Source organism: Rhinichthys klamathensis, unplaced genomic scaffold, assembly GCF_029890125.1.
Source record: "Rhinichthys klamathensis goyatoka isolate OS25496 unplaced genomic scaffold, OSU_Roscu_1.1 h1tg000474l_1, whole genome shotgun sequence".
NCBI lineage: Eukaryota > Metazoa > Chordata > Actinopteri > Cypriniformes > Leuciscidae > Rhinichthys > Rhinichthys klamathensis.
The window spans coordinates 734,563-755,000 of NW_026606962.1; the positions used below are offsets into that span (position 1 = coordinate 734,563).

Consider the following 20,438-nt stretch of genomic DNA (forward strand, 5'->3'; position numbering starts at 1 on the left):
TCTTGCTGGGGAGCCAGAGGTTGTATAACAGTTAGGAAACAGTTCTCAGAAGCCTGGTACTAAATTAAATCTACTCAGCTCTTTGTGACCTGGCCAATGACTGATCTTGAATGCTCAGCCATAATTAATGACTGTCTGCTTGTTTTATAGTTTAATGAAAAATTCTAATCCCGCTAAGCTGCGTCCTAAACAGACAGCAATTTAGCCCCCCTGTGATCACCGTGTGCGGTTGCTAATTCCATAATCTATTCGTTGTCATAATCTATTCTTTGGCACGCAGTAACTCCTATGTACTGTATGCTGTGTATAAAATTAATCTGATGAGACGAGTTCTCGGGGTAAATAGTTGAACACACTTGTAGAAATGGAGAGCTACAGAGTTTATCGATCCCTCATTAGTGCACGAGTGAGCAATTGATTCAGGCTTTCTGCTACTGCAACGCGGGGAAAAAACATCGCATTTAAGATAAACGGCTTACATTGTAGAACAAGTGCAAGGTTTAAAAATTATATCTGTCAAAGTAAGTCACTCAAAATAACTGCATTTACTGCACGGTATAGGTCAGTCCATGTCAAATCAGGTCACATTTAGACATACTTCCATGTCAAGTCAACACTGAATGAGTCCTTTTAAAATTAGCAAAATATTGTACCATACCAGACAAAAAATTGTAAAAGCTGATATTTTGATCATGCTAGGGACTTTTTTTTGTTCAGGATAGGGAATTTTTTTTCAAAAAGTCAATCAAAGTTAATAGTTTAAGATAATTTATTAGTATCTTGGGTCTTTTTTAGTGCCCCAATATTACCCATGTCTAGAATTTTTTAACTCTTTTCCAAAATAAGTGGTCATTTTTTGTTATATTTTTACATCAAGGAGTCTCTGATCCATTTGGACTTTAAGGGAACCCGCTGTATTTTGGCCTGGAAATAATGAATACTTCAAGGGGGCTAAAAATATGAAAATTTTACAATCGGCAAGAAACAATTTACAGACCTTATTTTTAGGCTATCAATAGCAAATAAGCAAGCTATGATCAAAATTGGGTCAAAATCAGCTTTAGCGACTGTCTGATCTAATATGAAATCTGACCCTATATTCACAGTATCATTTGTTATCCACATGCAAACTCAAACAGTCGAGCTTGACGCTAACAATGCTAAGTTCATGGGGTTTGAATTGTACTGTATAAACTGTTAAAATACCTTACCTTGAATTAAAGTAACTCGCTTTGGATAAAAGTGTCTGCCAAATGTATAATTGAAACTGAAATGAGCGCTGAACTTCTCCTTTTTTTAAAAACAATGCACAGAACAATACATACTGCATTTGTTACCTCCTACAGTTTAAATACCTTCTCGGTTTCAAATAGTTTGGTATTTGCTGCTAGATTAATCATTTTGACAATATATTCCTTTTTTTTGCATCAGTAGAGTATTGTTCACTTCCACAATGTCCTTCAGACAGGCTGCTAAAGCAACCTTTTTGTCCATTTCCCTGAGATTTATCTTACTTATGCATTCATCTTGAGATCTGAAAGAAAAATGTAAATGAGTATTAAACTCAATGCCACCTTACATAGCATGTGTAGTTACCATTTACATATGTTGTGCTATCCTAACAGAGGCTCGTAAAAAAATTAAGACTGTATAAGACAGTCAGTGTCTTTGTTCAGGACACTTTGTCAGCTTCAATTCTTAGCTAAAACATATCTTACAACAATAGTTTAATTAATCTCTTTGAAAATTATATACATTACTCATCTCAAATTATAGCCCTTGATTCTCTGGAAGATCTTCAAGTTTTCCTACAAAAGCCTTGTGTTCCTAAAGGATGCCAGTGCCATCTCTACCAATACTAGCCTCTGTGCTGCCCGGTAACATGGAGGGATTATGTAAGATATTAGGAATTCATGCTGAGAGGGCCACAGTCAGCCCGCTTTCTACCTAGAACCCCTGTTTATGCTGGCTCAAGGTGTAAGTGAGAAACTACCTCAGAAAGAGGGAACATGAGGGCTTGCAGTGGTCAGGGTCCCTGCAGAGCATTTACCCAATCTACAGATCTCTTTCATGGGCTCATAGCCACATTAACCTAGCATTATGTGCTCTAAAGAAGTAGAAGAAAAATACACGCAGACAGGGAGAGGTTTACTTTCATTGGAAATGCTGCGGAAATAGGATAGCATTCTAGGAGAAATCAATATCAGGTTAATGGGAAGGTCTTTATGATAGTCTGTTGACCTTTGGGAGTGACATTAGAGTGTACTTGTGGCTGGTGTTTGTGTGTAGGTGTGAATTAGTAGTTCAAGTCACTGCAAGTGTAGGTATGTAAGTTCAAAGAGATCACCCAAAAATAGCATTCTAAAAGCAAGTATAATAGAAATAAGTGGAATCCAAAACAACAATGGACCCCATTGACTTTCAATATGGGGAATGAATGAATGAATGAATGAATATTATTATATATTGAAAAAGTATATATAAATTATAAAATAAAAAAATATTTATTCATTTTGTTCTTCAATTTATGCAATATAATTTACTTCGTTTACTTCGTTCGTAAGTTATAATATAACTTATCTTGGTTTTAGAATGCTTTGATAGTTTTACTGGAATTTTTGTACATTTTTTTGTAATGGTGGTGAGCATATTTACACATTTAATGCATTTAAGCAGTTCAAAAGTTTGGGTTAGTAAAAGTTCTTTTTTTATGTTTTTGAATAAAAACATAAAATTAAAAATGAATATGATGTTCTTTTGAACTTTATATTTATCAAAGAATCGAGGAAAAAAAATACATCACAGTTTCCACAATAATACAGCACAACTGTTATAAACATTGATGATAATAAGAGATGTTTCTTGAGCACCAAATCAGTATGTTAGAGTAATTTCTGAAGGATCATGTGACACTAAGGACTGGCGTGATGGATACTGAAAATAGAGATAGAAAAATATCTCTAGAAATAGAAATAGTTATTTTAAATTGTAAGAATATTTTACAATATTACTGTTTTTACTGCATTTTGATCAAATAAATTATGGTGAGCATAAGAAATTTCAAAAATATATTCAAAATCTTATCGACCTTAAACGTTTGAACGGTAATGTACATACATTTTTATTAGTCCAGGCAGTCTTTGGGAACTGAACCCATGATTTTGCTGTTGCTATATAAAAGAAATGCTCAGCAAGGGACGGACAGGATGATATAAAATAAACATTAGTAGTAATGTATTAGCAAGCTGGGACAGACTTACTGTCAACTCGAAACTGCATGATATATGATGACCTGCTAATGGATACAACCTTTTCAATTTTTAGTGTTAGCATGAATACTCTAGGTAGGTACAAGGCAATGAAGTCTAAAACACCATGGAGAAAGCTATTTGTTAACATTTATGTCAATGGCCAGCTACATGCTGAATATACACTTTGTTTGTCACTGTATTAGCTCCGTTCCACTTTACTCTCATTATATCTCATGGCTCTCGTCTCACACTGCTCAGGATGAGCACAATAGCTCGGTCAGGCAAGAGGCAAATGCTCAACTTTACAAATCTCCACCTTCTCACAGTCACACACTCAAAGCTAAGTGAAGCGCAGCAACACATTCAATTTTAATATGTCACACATATCTCCAGCAGCACTAGGTCATTCCTCAGCCTGGCTCTGGGCTTAAGCCCAGGTACGCCTGTGCATTAATGCGGCGCTGATAGCAACTATTCAGAACTGTGACATGAAATATGGCAGAGATGGCAAAATGTAAGCTCTTCCAAGAAAACATCTACTCTAATATGTAATATTTGTGATTTATATTAAAAAAAATGTATTCTGTACGAATACTTTAGAATATCTGTCACTAAAGAAAGATTCTTTTTGGAGTCCAAAAACTACAGTAGTTTAGCCATTCAGGGGTGCGTTTCCCGTACAACTACGTAACTCGATGCTTTACTACCATAGTACGATGCATCGTTGATGAAATCAACTAGCTAGTCACAACTGTTTCCCGAAACCATATTGTCGCAAAGTGGTCGTTCAACCACGTTGGTTTACGACGTCATGCACGTGGTGGAGTATAACTTATTTTAATGAAACTGTTTGAGATCGAATTAATGCTAGATGTTTTGATATAAATTACAGACATAGCATCTGAGGAATATTTCAAATTTCATTTTCTCAGTTATTTCGCTTTATTTCCAGATTCAATCATAGGCTCGTTCTTACATAGTAGAGCACGTTCGCACATGCGCAGTCTTCAAAAACGGTGCTTTAAATCTCTTGACAAACTCAAAGACGTAAATGACATTTGTATGTATTCTAAATAAGACACAGGTTGTACTGAATGTCAGCTTGCTTATTTTGCTCAAGATAAGGATTTATTAAGTCCACATGTCATGCAATCTAGAAACTATGCTTCTAACCACAGCACGAGAGCTGGTTTTGGGAAACATCGACTCGTTGAACTATGCTAATAACGACGGAACTTGCGACCATAGTTGGCTAACGATGCTTTCGGGAAACGCACCACTTTAGTTGACCAGCATAAACCTACCTGAAGTAATAATACAAACTTACAAACATTAGCATTCGTAGCAGCTAGGTTTGTTAGTAAAACAAGTCAAACACTGTCAATGTGGGAAATATATTGACTTTATCACGGATATCTAGCATGAGTTTTAGTATTCACGTTTATGTTTTATTGCCGACTGGAGGTTTTGTGTACTGTGGTATGGGCAAGAACAGACTGCTGTGCTATATAAGTGAAAAGTGAGAGATGGATTGAGACAGAAGCAGGGAGAGAGGTGAAACTCTTTTTCATGGTGAAAGCGCTGCACTTTTGCTCTTGGCTCGTACAGCCGGGTCACATTTCTAAGCATAGGCAGAAAAAGACTGTGGGACGCTCATGGGCAGCTTCAGAAAGCAGCATGCTGCTTATGCTTTCAATGGTGAAAGAACACCAACTTTAACCTCTTGAAGCTATTACATATTTTTTTCCTTTGGGCTGACTGTGTAAATGCAGGACGTGTGCAACTTGACGTTCAACAACTGAATCACAGAATAGATCGACACAATGACAAGAACAACTTTGAGATACAGTACAAGACCTAAAGTGATAGTTCATAAAATAAAAAAAATAAAAAAAGTGTCTTCATTTACTCACCCTCATATCATTCCAAACCTTTATGACTTACTTTCTTCTGTTGAACACAAAATATATATTTTTTTTTAAAGAAAAAAAGAAAAAGAAAGAATGTCTCTGTGATTTTTTTGCTGTACATACAATGAAAGTCAATAGGGTCCAATGTTGTTTGTGAGTAAATGATGACAACTTTGCAGCAATAATGCTACTTTGTGGTTTCAGTGTAATAAAAGACTATACTAAAGTCTTTCATTCTTATTTAAGGTCTCTGCACAGTGCACTCAATGTGATGCAAGGCAGCAGTTCATTTCAGCTTGTGAGTCAGATTACGCAACCATCCTGAGTTATGTGTGCAAATAAATTAGTATACTGTATTTTTCTTTTTTCTTCTCCTATCATAATGCAGTGTGGCAATGCTACGCTTTGTTTCCAATCTTTATAAGAAACACTCAGATTAAATCAATCACTATGATTCAACTACTTTTTTGAGCGGACAGCTATTTACACAAGTGCACACACATGCGGGTAACTGTAAAAGAAGCAATGGAAGCTGGAAGAGACCGGTTTTCACAGAAACACACAGAGGCAGAGTAAGGAGACAGCCCCTTGCTTTCCATCTCTCCATCCACACACAGACAATAAAAGAGCCTTTAGACAAAATTAAATTGGCCAACAGAGCCAGGTAATTGGTAAGGCCATTAAAATTAATGAAATTTATATGCAGATGAGAGAGGTAATACTCAGGGAGGAACCTCAAACCATGCAGTGCTCTCTGTGGGAGGAGGGCAGTGTGTGCAGGCAGCTAACTGTGGGTATTTATGGACTCCCTTCAGCGTAAACAGTGCGTTATTGCGCGCTTTATAAATCATCTGAATGCATGACCTGACATGCATTTTGAAATTCATAATGTGCTGACGGAGTTTGGAAAATACAGCCACACTAAATGACCCCTTTTTCAATTTATGCTCATAAATATTTCATCATATCAGGGAATTACAATCTTCAGAACCAGAGGAAGAGATGGATGGATGGAGATATACATACAAAACAGCCCTGTGTGAGAAGTGTTGAAGGGTTATTTGGACTCTATTTCAAAACCTTGTGAGGTGACGACTTGTGCCTCATTATTAGGCATCATTAGTGGAATCCCAGAATGCACTGTGACAAGTCAGTGAGGAAAAAAGATGGCTGACGATTCAAGAGAAATTGAATATAAACATACTGTATATATATTTTATTCAATTCTTAGAAATGTAGATTCAAATAGTTTAGTTTAATTATTGTACCCAATATTGTTATGTATTTTTATGCTTTTTAGAGTATTATGTCATTATTTTAGCAACAAGTTAATGTCCAGGGATGGGCATAAATACATGGAAATGTATTTAAAATACAAATACAAAAACTGTGTGGAAAAATGTATTTATATACAAATACAAAATACTGTGTGGAAAAATTTATTTAAATACAAATACAGTATTTTGTATTTTGAAAATACACAAAATACATGTGAAATTGGCGATTCAGTGCAGGTATCCCTATTAGGCTGAAATCTATCTGGGCCTATTCTGAATGCCAAAAAGCATTTAGATCTGTGCAAATGCTTAGAAACTTTAGTTTCATTTTATATACCTCTTACCTCCCCCTGCCCTGTAGGAAATACAAAACTACAAACAACTAATTTGAAACATCTTTTATTATGTTGTATCACCATCATTACTTCAAACTCAGTAACAAGAACTCAATAACACAAAGTCAATTCAATTTTAAATAACTGATGGTGTACTCCTCCAGGTGGTGTACCTGTGTGTTTCAGACATCCATCTATTCGATACCCGGCCTTTAGCACCACCAGCTTTTCAAAAAGATTGGGTTTAAGGCGTCATCTGTGGCCTATTGATTAAACCCGCAAATGAAAACGTACTTGGTTACTAACTAACGTAACCTCGGTTCCCTGAGAGTAGGGAACGAGTATTGCATAGCTAATATGCAGTGGGAAAGTGTCCAGCTCGCCCATTGGCTGTGCTGCGGCAACTGCACATCCTATGGCGAAGCACCTCTGACATGCGAACCAATCATGTGACTTGGCGTCAGAGCCCGCCAGAATGGGCGGGGCTTATGCTATAAAAGCCCATTATTTCGCCATAACATCAGGTTTAAATCGACTGAAGCGACAAACTCTGACAGATTGCGATAGTGCGGCAGGCTACGGAATACTTGTTCCCCACTCTCAGGGAACTGAGGTTACGTTAATAAGCGAGTACGTTCCCTTTTGAGAATGATCACTTCGTATTGCATAGCTAATACGCAGTGGGGACACAATGTAACACGCCGCACCATTAGCAACTGGCTCCAACCAACTGGAGCCTAGGGAAGCATCCCGAGGCTCACAGAAACAAGCCATAATAAACCCTCACAAGGACAAGGACTGGACACAAGTCGGGTCCCATGATAAGAGGGTCTGGAATGCCTGAACTAGGCTCGTTCTTATAACATAGTTCTAGGACAACTTGTGCTTATGGACAGTAATCATGTTAGACTGATAAGACCGGACACCGCCGGGTCTAATTATCATATTGAGATGACTTGAGTCTGCAGGCAAGGAACCTCCATGTTATAGAACCTAACAAATGTCCTCGGCGAGGACCACCCGGCCACCACACATGTCTTGAATTGGCACACCACTGGACCAGGCCCACGAAGAGGCCATGCCTCTTTTAGAGTGGGTTCTAGCACCTATGGGACAAACCTGGCCCACCGAGTCGTATGCCAAAGAGATGGCGTCTACTATCCATCTGGACAGTCTCTGCTTAGTGATCGGTAACCCCTTGGTGCGACCGCCGAAGCATATAAAGAGCTGTTCTGAATGCCTAAACGGTGCAGAACGCTCCAGGTAGATTTTTAGAGCTCTGACAGGACAGAGCAAATTAGCCTCCCCATCGTTCTCCGAGGGTGGAAGTGCTGACAATGTAAAAACCTGTGCCCTGAACGGAGTTGAGAGCACCCTGGGTACGTAACCATGCTTTGGCTTGAGTGTGACCCTGGAGTCACCAACCCCAAATTCCAAGCAGGAAGGGCTGACAGAGAGACATGCCGAAATGTGCAAAACCCCTCTAAAACCAGTTCAGACATGCCTGACCAGGCTGGGAGACCAGCAAACCACTATTTGGACACTCAGCGTATGTAGTTGGTCATGACTAGTTTTAATTACTGTATCATGACTACTAAGAATTCTGTGAAATGACATGAGTTGGAAGAAGGTTAATTTTCTCTGAGGCAAGAGACTCAGAGAGACTGTTTGTGGTTATTTATAGGGTTGACAGGGTTGTGTGTGGAAGATTCTCACAGAGTCTTCACAGGGAAGACATGATGTCATCCGTATGCTCCATCCAGCAGCACACATCAATCACACAACCTTGAGATTGTTTAGTTACAATAGACACCCATGGTGACAACACAAGGCTTCTTCACACTCATCTACATACCTTTCTAACTCTCAGCATAATCCATATGCACAGGCAAAATGTTTTACATTCTTAAAGAAAAATGAAAATTCTGTCATCTCTTACTCACTCACAATGTTGTTTCAGACCCACATTACTTTCTTTTTTTGTAGAATAAAAACATTTCATGCAATTGATATGAATAATGACTTAATCATTGAAAATAAAATAAAAAATGGTCCATAATATGACTTGTCTTTTGAATAATTTTTGAGTCCGATTTTTTAGTGAATTGCTTGATGCAGTTTTTGATTGATGAGTTAATAATGACAGAATTTTGGGAGAACGGTCTCTTTGCTCAACAGATCAGATTAACTAATACACTTTCAACATTATCCCCACAAAAGCCCAGAGAAGCTAAAATGGCTAGTTTAAAATGGCTTCCACTTGATCCACAAGTCATTGTGAAAAAGAAGCATTTGAAAATTTACAGAGAAAGATGTCATTTTGTGTGATTTTAGACTGTGCAGATGGTCTTTAGGGGATGAAGAGTCACAGGTTTTTGGTTATCTGAGGTGTCATTTTTTAAAGTACAGTATGTGCTTAAGCTCTATTGGGGACACAGTATTTATGGAAAATTTGAATTGCTGCTGTGTTTTGTGATGATCACTGGTGCTTCAGGGAAATTGCTTCTAGAAGCTGGGTCAGTAGAGCAAACTATTCCCCCCCACCTCCCACCAGTGTGTGAGCGTGTATGTGTCAGAAAATGTGTTGTATTTGCCATTTGTAGGGCATTTTTAGACCTTAAAAAGGGTTTAAAACAACTATGAGAAAAGGTTCTCCTCAGGGAAGATGCTCTCTTTTTAGGAGAGTGTGTTCCTGTGTGGTGCAGACACCGACTGTCTTCACTCTAAATTGTTATTATTAGGTAAAGTACATTGAGCCCCCCCCCCCCCCCCAAATTGTGATTTAATCTCTTAACTGACCTGATTTCCTTGATGGCTTCCCATTGTTTCATACTCAGGCACAAACACTGTGCGGAGGGCATCACAATATTAAAAAACAGTCACGCAGATGCGCTTATAAAAATTGTCCTCTTTTTGAAAATTGGTGAGGTCAGCGAGGTCCGGATTTCAGATTTATTTGCAAAAAAGCTCATTAAAGGTTGACCTTGTTGTACAGTAGGGAGTGTAGGGTGACTGGACGATCCCGGCAGAGGTGGGAAGTTGTGGCTCATTGCCATTCATTCCTCGTAAGGGCAGCAGGGAGCACAGTGCGTTTAAGATAGATATCAGATTTTTCTCCCAGAACATCCTGTAAAGTAGGCCAATAGGCTATTCCTCCTCCTCTCATTAGCTTTTCACTTTGAAGTCAATCCACTCCTATTATGTTTTGTTTAAGAGCGTTTAATGCATTAATATTTATGTGCTCCTCAAACCTGATTCTGAACTCCTGACTGTTTCCATTAATAATAATAATAATAATAATAATTCATTACATTTATGTAGCGCTTTTCTCGGCACTCAAAGTGCTTTAATTAGAAGGGGGGAAGAATCTCCTCAACCACCACCAATCTGCAGCATCCACCTGGATGCTGCGACGGCAGCCATATTGCGCCAGAACGCCCACCACACACCAGCTTACTGGTGGAGAGGAGACAGGGTGATGAAGCCAATTAGTATATGAGGATGATAAGGAGGGCATGATGGACAGAGGCCACTGGGCAAATTTGGCCAGGATGCCGGGGTTACACCCCTACTCTTTCGAAAGTTGCTCTTTCCATTGCATCTAACATAAAAATGACTCTTGTTCACAAAGTATTTCCTACTATGGTACAGTATAGGCTATTAACTGAGGACCCCTTTTATAAGCTTAAACTCTACCAAAATGGTCTGTAGAAACATAATAACAGTTAGAATACAAATGAAATATTGCAACTCTTAGATCTGTTAACTGGCAGCCTGTCATGTTGCGTGTTGTCGAGAGGCCTGGGAGAAGTTAGGAAGACTCAGTACAGTGGAATGGTTTTTCCAAAATGCCAGTGGTGGTTTATTTTAGAAGCAGCAGCTCACAAGGTGCAGTCCACATGAAGAACAAAAAAAAACAAAGAAACAAAAAAAAAATACAAAGAAAAACCTTAATGCAACATATACTGGTGCTAAAAACAAAAGAAAAATGCTGTGAGCAGCAAAACTGGCACTAAACAATGCCTAGTGGCACATACACCAAATCAAAAGCATGTCTCACCTCAAATATGTTCAATCAGTTTGCACAGTATACACAGGATGCAGCCTCTCCCAAACCAGATCTAACAATGGTTTAAATACACAACAAGTTTCCCGCCACACTAGTGGGACGAACCATTGTCACGGGGTGGAACCTTTCCCCATAACGCTCACTGAATTCCACAGCAAATCATTGGCACATAAATACAACTAATGTTCATGAACTCATTTCTACCTGCAATAGTCATAATACAAACATGCATAACATACAATGACAAACTCAAACATTGAACACATCACAGCACTCATGTCTCTCTCCATCTTGAAACATGGTTCGTTCTGGCTATGCGCACTACCAGAACCCACCTCCAAAACACTGGCTCATACAGGTAAGATCTAACATGTGCTATAATATGCAAATGATTACAATAAATAAATAAATAAATAATTTAAAACCAACAATGGCTCTCTATTATCATTCAAAACATTTACACGTTGAACATGTCAATCCACGTATACATTGTCAACATACAATACATACTCAACTCTTCCTGCACTCCACAAACAAAGTAAATTCAAAAAAGCACTAGGATGGCACTGTAGTGATGATGTCATTGACCTGGTACATCATCACACAGCCATAAAAAGGAATAATATTCTCTGCAACTCACATTAAATTATTGCCATATCAACATCTCGAAACAGAAACATCAGATCACTTAAATGCACCAACTTTGCTGGAGCTTAAAACACAGATATAGCTGGAGTAACAAGCTTTGTAATGCACTTATTGATGTGTCAACAATCTGAATTTCCACTTCAAACATGTAAAAATACTAGGAATAACTGAATCATGAAGGTTTTTTTTATCAGTTTTGTTGCCCTTAATCCATGACATTTAGCCCTGGGCCCCTTGAATTCAAGTGACGGCCCTCACTATATTGATAAATGTATCCTGAAAGTCACCTTGGGCTATTTTTTGGAATACAGTTTCTCGGCTCGATAATGATACTGCACATAATATGCAGAGTACTGAGTGTATGTTGATCAATTCAGATGTAGTCGTATTGTCTGCTGTCTCCTTGAAATTGCTGTATGGTCTTCACAAAAAAAATTGCCTCCATGATTGGTAATGAATGATGACTATGGTGTGTGTGTGAGAGAGAGAGAGAGTTCTTTGAACAACAGAATAGCGTGTCTGCTCTGAGGACATCAAAGACAGTCGCTTCTCTTTTTGCTTCCGTTTCATCTTTTCTCCATTCAACCAATAACAAACAGGCCAAAGGTCCAGTGGACTGATGTGAAGCATATTGTTCCTGTATGCTTATTGTCACAAGGCTACTTTATCCTTTATCCTTTCTGACACTCTCCGCTCTGCCTCCATTCACTGATCTGAAAGGTTTAGGCTTTTCTTTGTCAGCAGAGAGCATAAGCCTTGAGTCCAACCAATATGACTCTGGAGAGATAATAAAATTATATGGTATGCCACTAGACAATCTCATCTTAAACTTGAAGCGTCTAGCTGTCAAGAAATGCGAGAAAATATATACACGTGGGCCTAAAATATGAGCAAATTATGCGTCCCATACTTCTTTCTAAGAGACTGGGAGATATTGATTTGTGTTTGCTACACTGCCTCTCACGGGAATATTCATTCTGTTCTCATTTTAAACTCAAAGGCCAGACAGCAGTGGACTAGCGCAGATGATAAGAGAGTTAGAGAGATGGCTGATGGGATTGTTTAATGAGAGGCCCAGCAGCTGACCTTGTGAAGGGCAGCAGGGAAGCCTTGTTCTGACTGATTACAGCAGAAATGAGGAGAAAAACAAAAAGAAGAAAGAAAGAAATATAGATAGAAACTGAATCAACGTAATTGGTTGCTTAAGATGACAATACACATCACTGAATCAGCCTAAATTTAACATACAAGTACTGTACATAAGGTAGATGCACACACGTGTAACTGGGCACATGTACAGCCAGTTAAAAGTGAGTATCAATGTCCTGTCTGCATCTCCTGCTGGAGCACACCTGCTCCTCCCATGTTAATGAAGATTCTACCGTAGTGCTGCTCAGACATCGCCAATACATTCCCAGACCAACACTGTTCATTACTGCACTTGCAAGGAGCCATTGTATTGAAATTCCTCTTATTGTGGTGTATTGTACTTTATCTTCTCTACGATTTTCTGCAAGTAATTCAGCACAGACCACTTAGCTGAATTCAATCTTAGTTTTTTAGTTCAGGGGTCTTGTCCACAGTGGACAAAAACAAATAAAAAAGTTGTTGCCTTCAATTTTTAAGTACAATCGACTTGAATGTTTAAGTCAAACCAGTTTCAACTTAAATTATATTAAACAGACTTAAAAAATGAGTTGAATCTTGTATAACATAAAAAAGTTGGAAATTGCTTAACTTATTTTGATTAATGCAATGTAAAAACATATCTTGTCATAACTTATTGATCATATACTTTTTTACAGTGTGCCAAGTATTTAATCAAACCAAAGCTAAAGTTAAGAAGCTTTAAGTTCATCAAAAATATTTTCGATATTAATATATATATATATATATATATATATAAATAAAATACAGTAAATTTTGTACATCAGTTGTCTCTCTGTCCACAAATGGGGACTGACAAAGGTTGAACCTACTGTTGTAGATTTCAGTCTTTCTATTTATGATTGTTATAAACTTTATACTTTACTAAATATATAACTACAATTCTAAAATCTCCACTTGAGAAAGTGTACCATTCAAAATCTAACTGACATGCTCAATTGCATTGGTATTATTATTTTTTTTGCATATTTGCTTACTGAATTCAGATTTTGTGATTTGCGTCACGTGTTGCTTCTCATGTAACTGACAGTAAACAACACATCATAACGGTTTAGTTTAAAGCTGTTCTGATGTGGCATTTAATTTATGCAGATCAAGTGTGCCGCACAAGTCCACAAGGCCATATTTGGACATTGGCGGCTTCATTTCTCTACAATAGAAGAGAGTGAAGGTGCATCGCCCATATTTTTTTACAGTCCATTATTTTTTGCTGTCTTAAATGCACTAGTATTTCCTTCAGGAAATGCAAATACAATTTATATGCAAGCAGCATACCCGGGAATTTTTTTTAAAGTTTATGTTTACATCTTAATGCCTTAATTGAAGAGCAAGGTCACAAACAAGCTAAAAAAGGCAGTTCTGTCAATAAAACAAACTCATTGCTGCCTGAGGAACAGTTTCTACTCCAAACACACCGAACTGAAGTGTGTGCTTATGTGTTTTAAGGACTTTTTCTTTTCTTTAGACCTTTAACAGCTTCAAGCTTCTGTGCTTATTATAGACATAATGTTTTACATTCACAAATAACAATTGTACCATAAAACATCTCTGTTTACTACCAGTATTTGTGTGTCTCTCAGGGTAGGGTGGGTTTATGTGTTTGTAAGTGTACAATTTATTGCAGTCATTTGAAGCACCAGAGGGCAGAGAAAGTTTGAACTAAGGTGTGTTTTTTTATAGATATTGACAAATGCAACATGTACAGAAGAGGGCCAGAGGTTTAAGCACCTTCATTCATCTCATGCGCCGCTGTTCTGCTCCCTTACGCACCATTATAATGTTATTACTTTACACTGATGGAGCCCTGCAAACTATTAGGCTTTAAATAGATCAGGTATTTTCATCAAATGGGAGTTTTTGCCCAGCAGTACTCGGTTTGGGCATGATTTGGGCACATAACAGCATCTTTCTGCAGTAAAATAATTAACTTTCTCAATTTGTTCCCAAATATATACTTGTTTAGGTCCTCTGTAGTTCTCAATGTTCCAGAAACCGATCACACTAAAAATAACTTTTCTTCTATATTTTCATACTAATTCTATAACATTTTATTGAACTGAAAGCTGTATTTTTAAGGCAATGGTAGCTCCTTGATTTGATTATAGTTATTGATTCTCACTGGAGGCTTGGAAATGATTTGATGTTTATGGTTATGGCTACCCAGCAAAGATATATGAAATACACTTTTAAAGCGGGTATACATAACTGGCCTGGAGAAACCTGTTATTTTTCTAAAGAACATTAAAACGAACACGAAACTCTGCTTTCATTTTAAATCACCCCTTAAGCTGAGGACACACTAAACGACTGTAAGGCCGATTATGAATGTAATTTGATACTTATGACTGATCATGCCCAAACTCGCAGGGTCAGAGACAGTTGCGTTCAGTCGGTGTTTAAAATCTGCTGCAGTCGTTGGAAACAGTCTGTCTGTAAGTGTGTTCAGTTCAGTCTTAGAATGTTTCAGCTAGGCGTTAAGTGTGTCCCCGGCATTAGCGGTCAGTGTTCAATGTGATATGGCATTTGGTTAGTTTCAAAAAGGAAAAAAAATACCTCAGGGGCATGTATTCAAGGACACATTCAGCAGGGAAAACCAGTAACATTATTTACATTTCTTTTCATAACTCAAAAACTACGACAGACAGACAGACACAGACAGACAGACATATGTCTCTTGGGATTCACTATTACTGTAATAAGAAAAGTAAATCAATAGAGAAAACCAAATAGCTTTTTGGTTTGACTCTGAAGAAGCTCTTAACCTATTTCTATGTGTGAAGTCTGTATGTGAATATGGAGTTCACAAGGATGCTTAAAGGTTCCTTAAAGCTTTGTGTGTGTGTGTGTGTGTGTGTGTGTGTGTGTGTGTGTGTGTGTGAGAGAGAGAGAGAGAGAGAGAGAGAGAGAGAGAGAGAGAGAGAGCACATGAGGGACAGAGAGAGTCCTTCCACTACAGAAGTGACACTTGACTTAGACAGAAGGTACTTTTCATCAGCAGACACTCAGGGTCACACCTCCTGCTGGTTCAATCACACTGTACGTAACACGGATTAGAGCAGGCTTTTCTCTCTTTCACATTGTTTCTCTTTCTCTCCCCCTATCTTTTTATCCTCTCTCTTTCGTGTGCATGTCTGTTTGAACATTAATATACTTCACCTCTGGGAAGATGAATGTGTATTTAATATTGGTCATTTATATAGTAGAAATGTGAAATTATTTTTGAAATTGAAGCATTCTAGACTGAGAAAAGGCAGAAAATGTATTTTTTACTCATGTGGCTGAAAGACAACAACTCCCAGAATGCACTTGCTTTGCTGCCCTTACGAGGCCACTCCCAAACCACGCCTACCGGTTACAGGCGGCAGAATCTGAAAAATGGAAACAACTAGGCTTGCTTTGATACATCGTGAGTTATTTGATAAATTTCCATCGAAATGCTGCTAAATTGCGTTGTACCGGGATGTACTAGCCTAATGTATATTACACAACTTAGACTTTCACATTAAAAATATGATGCAAAGCAGGACCATGTCAACAGAGTAACGTTAGCTTATAGCTCTGCATATGAACTGTTTTCCTCCAATTGAAATCACTATTTCTCTGAGCTAATACATTATCTAGGCTAATCCATACTCTAGTAACACTAAAGGTTTATAAAAAGAACCACAACCAATGTGAGTTATAACTTTTAATTAAAAAAATAATTAATATTAACACTTTAACACTCAAAGCTCTGCGGATTCAGTGATCTCGTTCAGAAGAAAATGGCATCGCTGAGATTCGCGACAGCAATAGGACTCTATATCTGTTTCCATAGGCGCACAGCGAGAGCACTGACACCGCCAGTCCGCCCCAGCTCGAGTCTGGCCAGGCTCAGGTCTCGCTCCGGCCGCCTCTTGTTCCTCCATCTCCCGCAACTGTTTATAAAAATCCTCAGATGACGCAAAATGACGATTTTTGCGTCATCGGAGGATTTTTTCCAGACTAAAAATGTATTTTTTCTTTCATATCAGGGGGATATGAGGGGGGGGGGGCACGGTAATTCAAAAATACTACTGGTTTTCTACTGATACAAAGCTTAATGCTAAATCCTGAAGTATCCCTTTAAATAGCAGTGTGTTAACAAGACAAAACATGCTATCAAATACTTCCACAACCCCATATATTAATTTGGCTCTATACATTTATGCATCCAGCTAATGCTTTGATGCAAAGTGACTTTAAGCTAAGAGTGGATCGATACCAAACTTTGGCATTGGTAAGATACTAGCCTCAGCATCAATGTTAAATCAATATCTTAGGCAACAAATAAACAGCCTCGGTCAACTGATCAAAGGAAACTAGGGCCGTCAAAGCATTCGATAATTCAGTGTCAATAATGATAGTAATTCATGATTAACCTCATTGTTTTATAGTTAACACATTCAGTTCCTTTTTAAAGAAGGGAAACAAAATAAAGTGTTAATTTGCATGACATGTAACCAGTGTTGTTATTGCTAACTAAGAAAAAACAATTAAAAATGGTATTCATTAATTGAAACAAAGATAAAATAAAATATGAATACTATATGAAAAGCATCCAAATATTAATATGAATAAATACTGTAATTGTATATAAATAACACTAAAATTACACTGCACGTTAGTTGATATTTATGTAAAGACACAGGACAGAGAAATATTTCTTTCTCTGAAAGAAACAGTGCTCACACACTCTATATTTCTCAAAATGCATCAAAACATGAAAATACACAAACTAAACTTGATGCAAATCTGCAATGATAACTTTCGGTTGCACTTTATTATAAGGTGTCCTTGTTCCAGTGTAATTATACATTTAAATACTGAGTAACAATAATTAACAGCATGTAACAAGCACACTGTAAAATAAAGTGTTACCAGATTTTCTACACATTTTGTCTAAAACAAAGCTTTAAAACTCAAAGTTTGACTCAGTTTTGGTCTGATTCATTAACGTTAAGACCATGTGTGTGGGTTAAAACAGTGCTGCTAACCTCATTTGCCACATTGAAACATTGTATTTTCCCTTTTACAATAAATGTCCTGGTGCTGCCCATTTAACCAAACAGAACAAATTAAAATACAAGGTATAACTGAAAATTATGGGTTGTCTCATGCCATCTACACCAAAAAGGCAATGTAAAAAAGTCATTTTGGTTATTACAAGTGAATAATAATTACCATTATATCAGTCAGTGAGTCAGCCCTCTATTTTTCTGAGGAACACAGTGTAGCCTGGAAATCATTATTCATGTATTGTTATTAAAGGAGCTGTTATTTTGCTAATAGCACATTTTAAACATCAATATTAAATGAACCATCTAAAATATATGTTCAATATATCCTTTTCCTCTGCAGCCCTGATATCGGCTGGCTGTTGCAGCAGCTCCTGTAGAAGTGTCAGGCTTTGGGACAGGTAAGGTTCACATCTGTACTGTACAGTTTGCATGTTACTAATGCTCAAAAGAGGATTATCATGGCATATGCTGAAGATTCACATGGTTATATATTTGTGTTTGTGTTTGTGTGTGTGTGTGTTAAAGGGATACTCCACCCAAAAATGAAAATTCTGTCATCATTTACTCACCCTCAAGTTGTTGCAAACCTGTATGAGTTTCTTTCTTCTGCTGAACACAAAGGAAGATATTTTGAAGAACGATTGGAACAAAACGGTTATTTGGCACCATTGACTTCCATAGTAGAAAAAAAAAATACTATGGAAGTCAATGGTGCCAAAGTTCCAATCGTTCTTCCAAATATCTTCCTTTGTGTTCAGCAGAAGAAAGAAACTCATTCAGGTTTGCAACAACTTGAGGGTGAGTAAATGATGACAGAATTTTCATTTTTGGGTGGAGTATCCCTTTAACACTTAAGTTAGTGTAGTATCACTACTGTTTAAAAGTCTGAGGTCAGTAAGTTTTTTGACAAAATAATACTTTTATATAAGGATGCATTAAATTGGTCAAAAGTGACAGTAAAGAAGTACAATATTACAACATATTCCTATATTAAATAAATGTTCATTTGAACTTTCCATTCATCAAAGAATCTTGAAAAAAATGCATGTTTTCACACACACACACACACACACACACACACACACACACACACACACACACACACACACACACACACACACACACACACAAAAAATTAAATAAAATTAAGCAGCTGTTAAGCACTGATAATAAGCAATGTTCCACCAAATCAGCATATTAGAATGATTCTGGAGGATCATGTGACACTAGCCGCATTTCCATTAAAGATTTTGCGATATTTTCTAAATGTCGATAAAAAACTATTGCAAAATGACAGCGTTTCCATTAACTGATGTTATGCGACTAAAACGTAATTTTTTTCTCTCGCAATAAGTCATTCCAAAAATCATGGCGACGGATGTTGGTAGGTTTATGTATATCCCAGCCACCGCACTAGCTATTATTTTTAATCGAAGGAGACGTAGGAGTGTTATCCAAGCATTAATGGCAAGGAAAGCCCCTTATACTTGAGAGCGGCACATTTGAGGTGTTTCTCCCTCCTATCTGCTTCAAGGTCTTGATAAATTGTGGCATTTCTTTGTTGTTTAGAATCCAGTATTCCCGTAATACTCTCGTCATCTGTCCAAACATGTCGCGCCTTCTTTATGATCAACTTTTACGTACACCAGGTGACCTGTAAATGCGGAAATTTTTTTCCATTGGAGTTTTGTGAAATGTTCCTTTTTCAAATTGCCTGAAAAACCACCTCATGTGAGCGTAAAAACTTTTTTGCGATATATGGGAGATTTTGCGAAATTGACGCGTTTCCATTGGTTGTATTTTCAATTCGCAATTTCAATTTGCAATTTGAAGGGTAATGGAAATACGGCTACCGAATACTGGAGTAATGATGCTGAAAATTCAGCTTTGCTATCACAGGAAAATGTAATGAATTACATTTTAAAACATTTATTTTAAATTGTAATAATGTTTCGCAATTTTACTGTTTTTACTTAGCCTGGGAAAACCCAGACAACTTCCGGCAAATTTAGATTTGCTCTGAAAGTTAGTCTGGCAAAGAGCTCATTCAAGCCCATTTCCAATCCGTCGAAATCGAGGCACCAATCAGAAACGTTGGGGCGGGCTTTACACGATGACGACAGCGCTGGGTTTTAGGTCTATTCGCGACGTCCGTTGGTGACGCCCCTCTGGAAATGATTTGTTTATGACGCTTTGCCAGACCATAACTCAGTTACAACTGAGAATGGTCTGGTTTTAACCAGGCTAGTTTTTACTGTATTTCCGATCGAATAAACGCAGCATTAGTGAGCATGTGAGACTTCTTTCAAAAACATTAAAAGCATTTGGGTCTTTTGAATAGTAGTGTGGATTTATGTTAGTGTGAGGCAGTTTTACAGGCTGATTTCTGGAAGGTCTGTGGGGTAACTGACCCTTGATCCTTCTCAGATGCTCCATCTAACAGAAACTAGCAGATAAGTTAATATTTAATGATGCAGCAGATTTAATGGCAGAATAATTCAACCTGAGGGAAAGCATTAGAATCAGTTGCCCTCTTCATTTTGCTGAGCACACAAAAGTTAAACACACACAAATAAAATAAAAAAAAAACACGAATGAATACTAAAACACTACATGTTGCCATTTTATATATAAATATGCAAACTCATATTCCATCCTAATCAACTGTTCATTTTACCCCATAGTTTTGATGCCTCCTGACCTCGACTGGATCTGGATCCAGCGCTGGGACCCGGGACATGA

The 20,438-nt window shown here is 37.6% G+C and overlaps 1 protein-coding gene across 3 annotated transcripts in view; it reads left to right on the top strand.

The window, feature by feature from the left end:
* The window catches only part of ccdc85a (coiled-coil domain containing 85A), a 31,597-nt gene that overhangs the window by 10,802 nt on the left and 357 nt on the right, over nucleotides 1–20,438 (top strand). For 2 of the 3 annotated variants that reach the window (XM_056236958.1, XM_056236959.1), the window contains exons 3-4: nucleotides 18,037–18,094; nucleotides 20,381–20,438. The exon at nucleotides 20,381–20,438 is cut by the window's right edge and continues 357 nt beyond it. In XM_056236958.1, the coding sequence (XP_056092933.1) occupies nucleotides 18,037–18,094; nucleotides 20,381–20,396 (74 nt within the window). In that variant the 3' untranslated portion in view covers nucleotides 20,397–20,438. The remainder of the gene's footprint in view (nucleotides 1–18,036; nucleotides 18,095–20,380) is intronic. The other variant, XR_008804071.1, reaches the window with a different exon arrangement.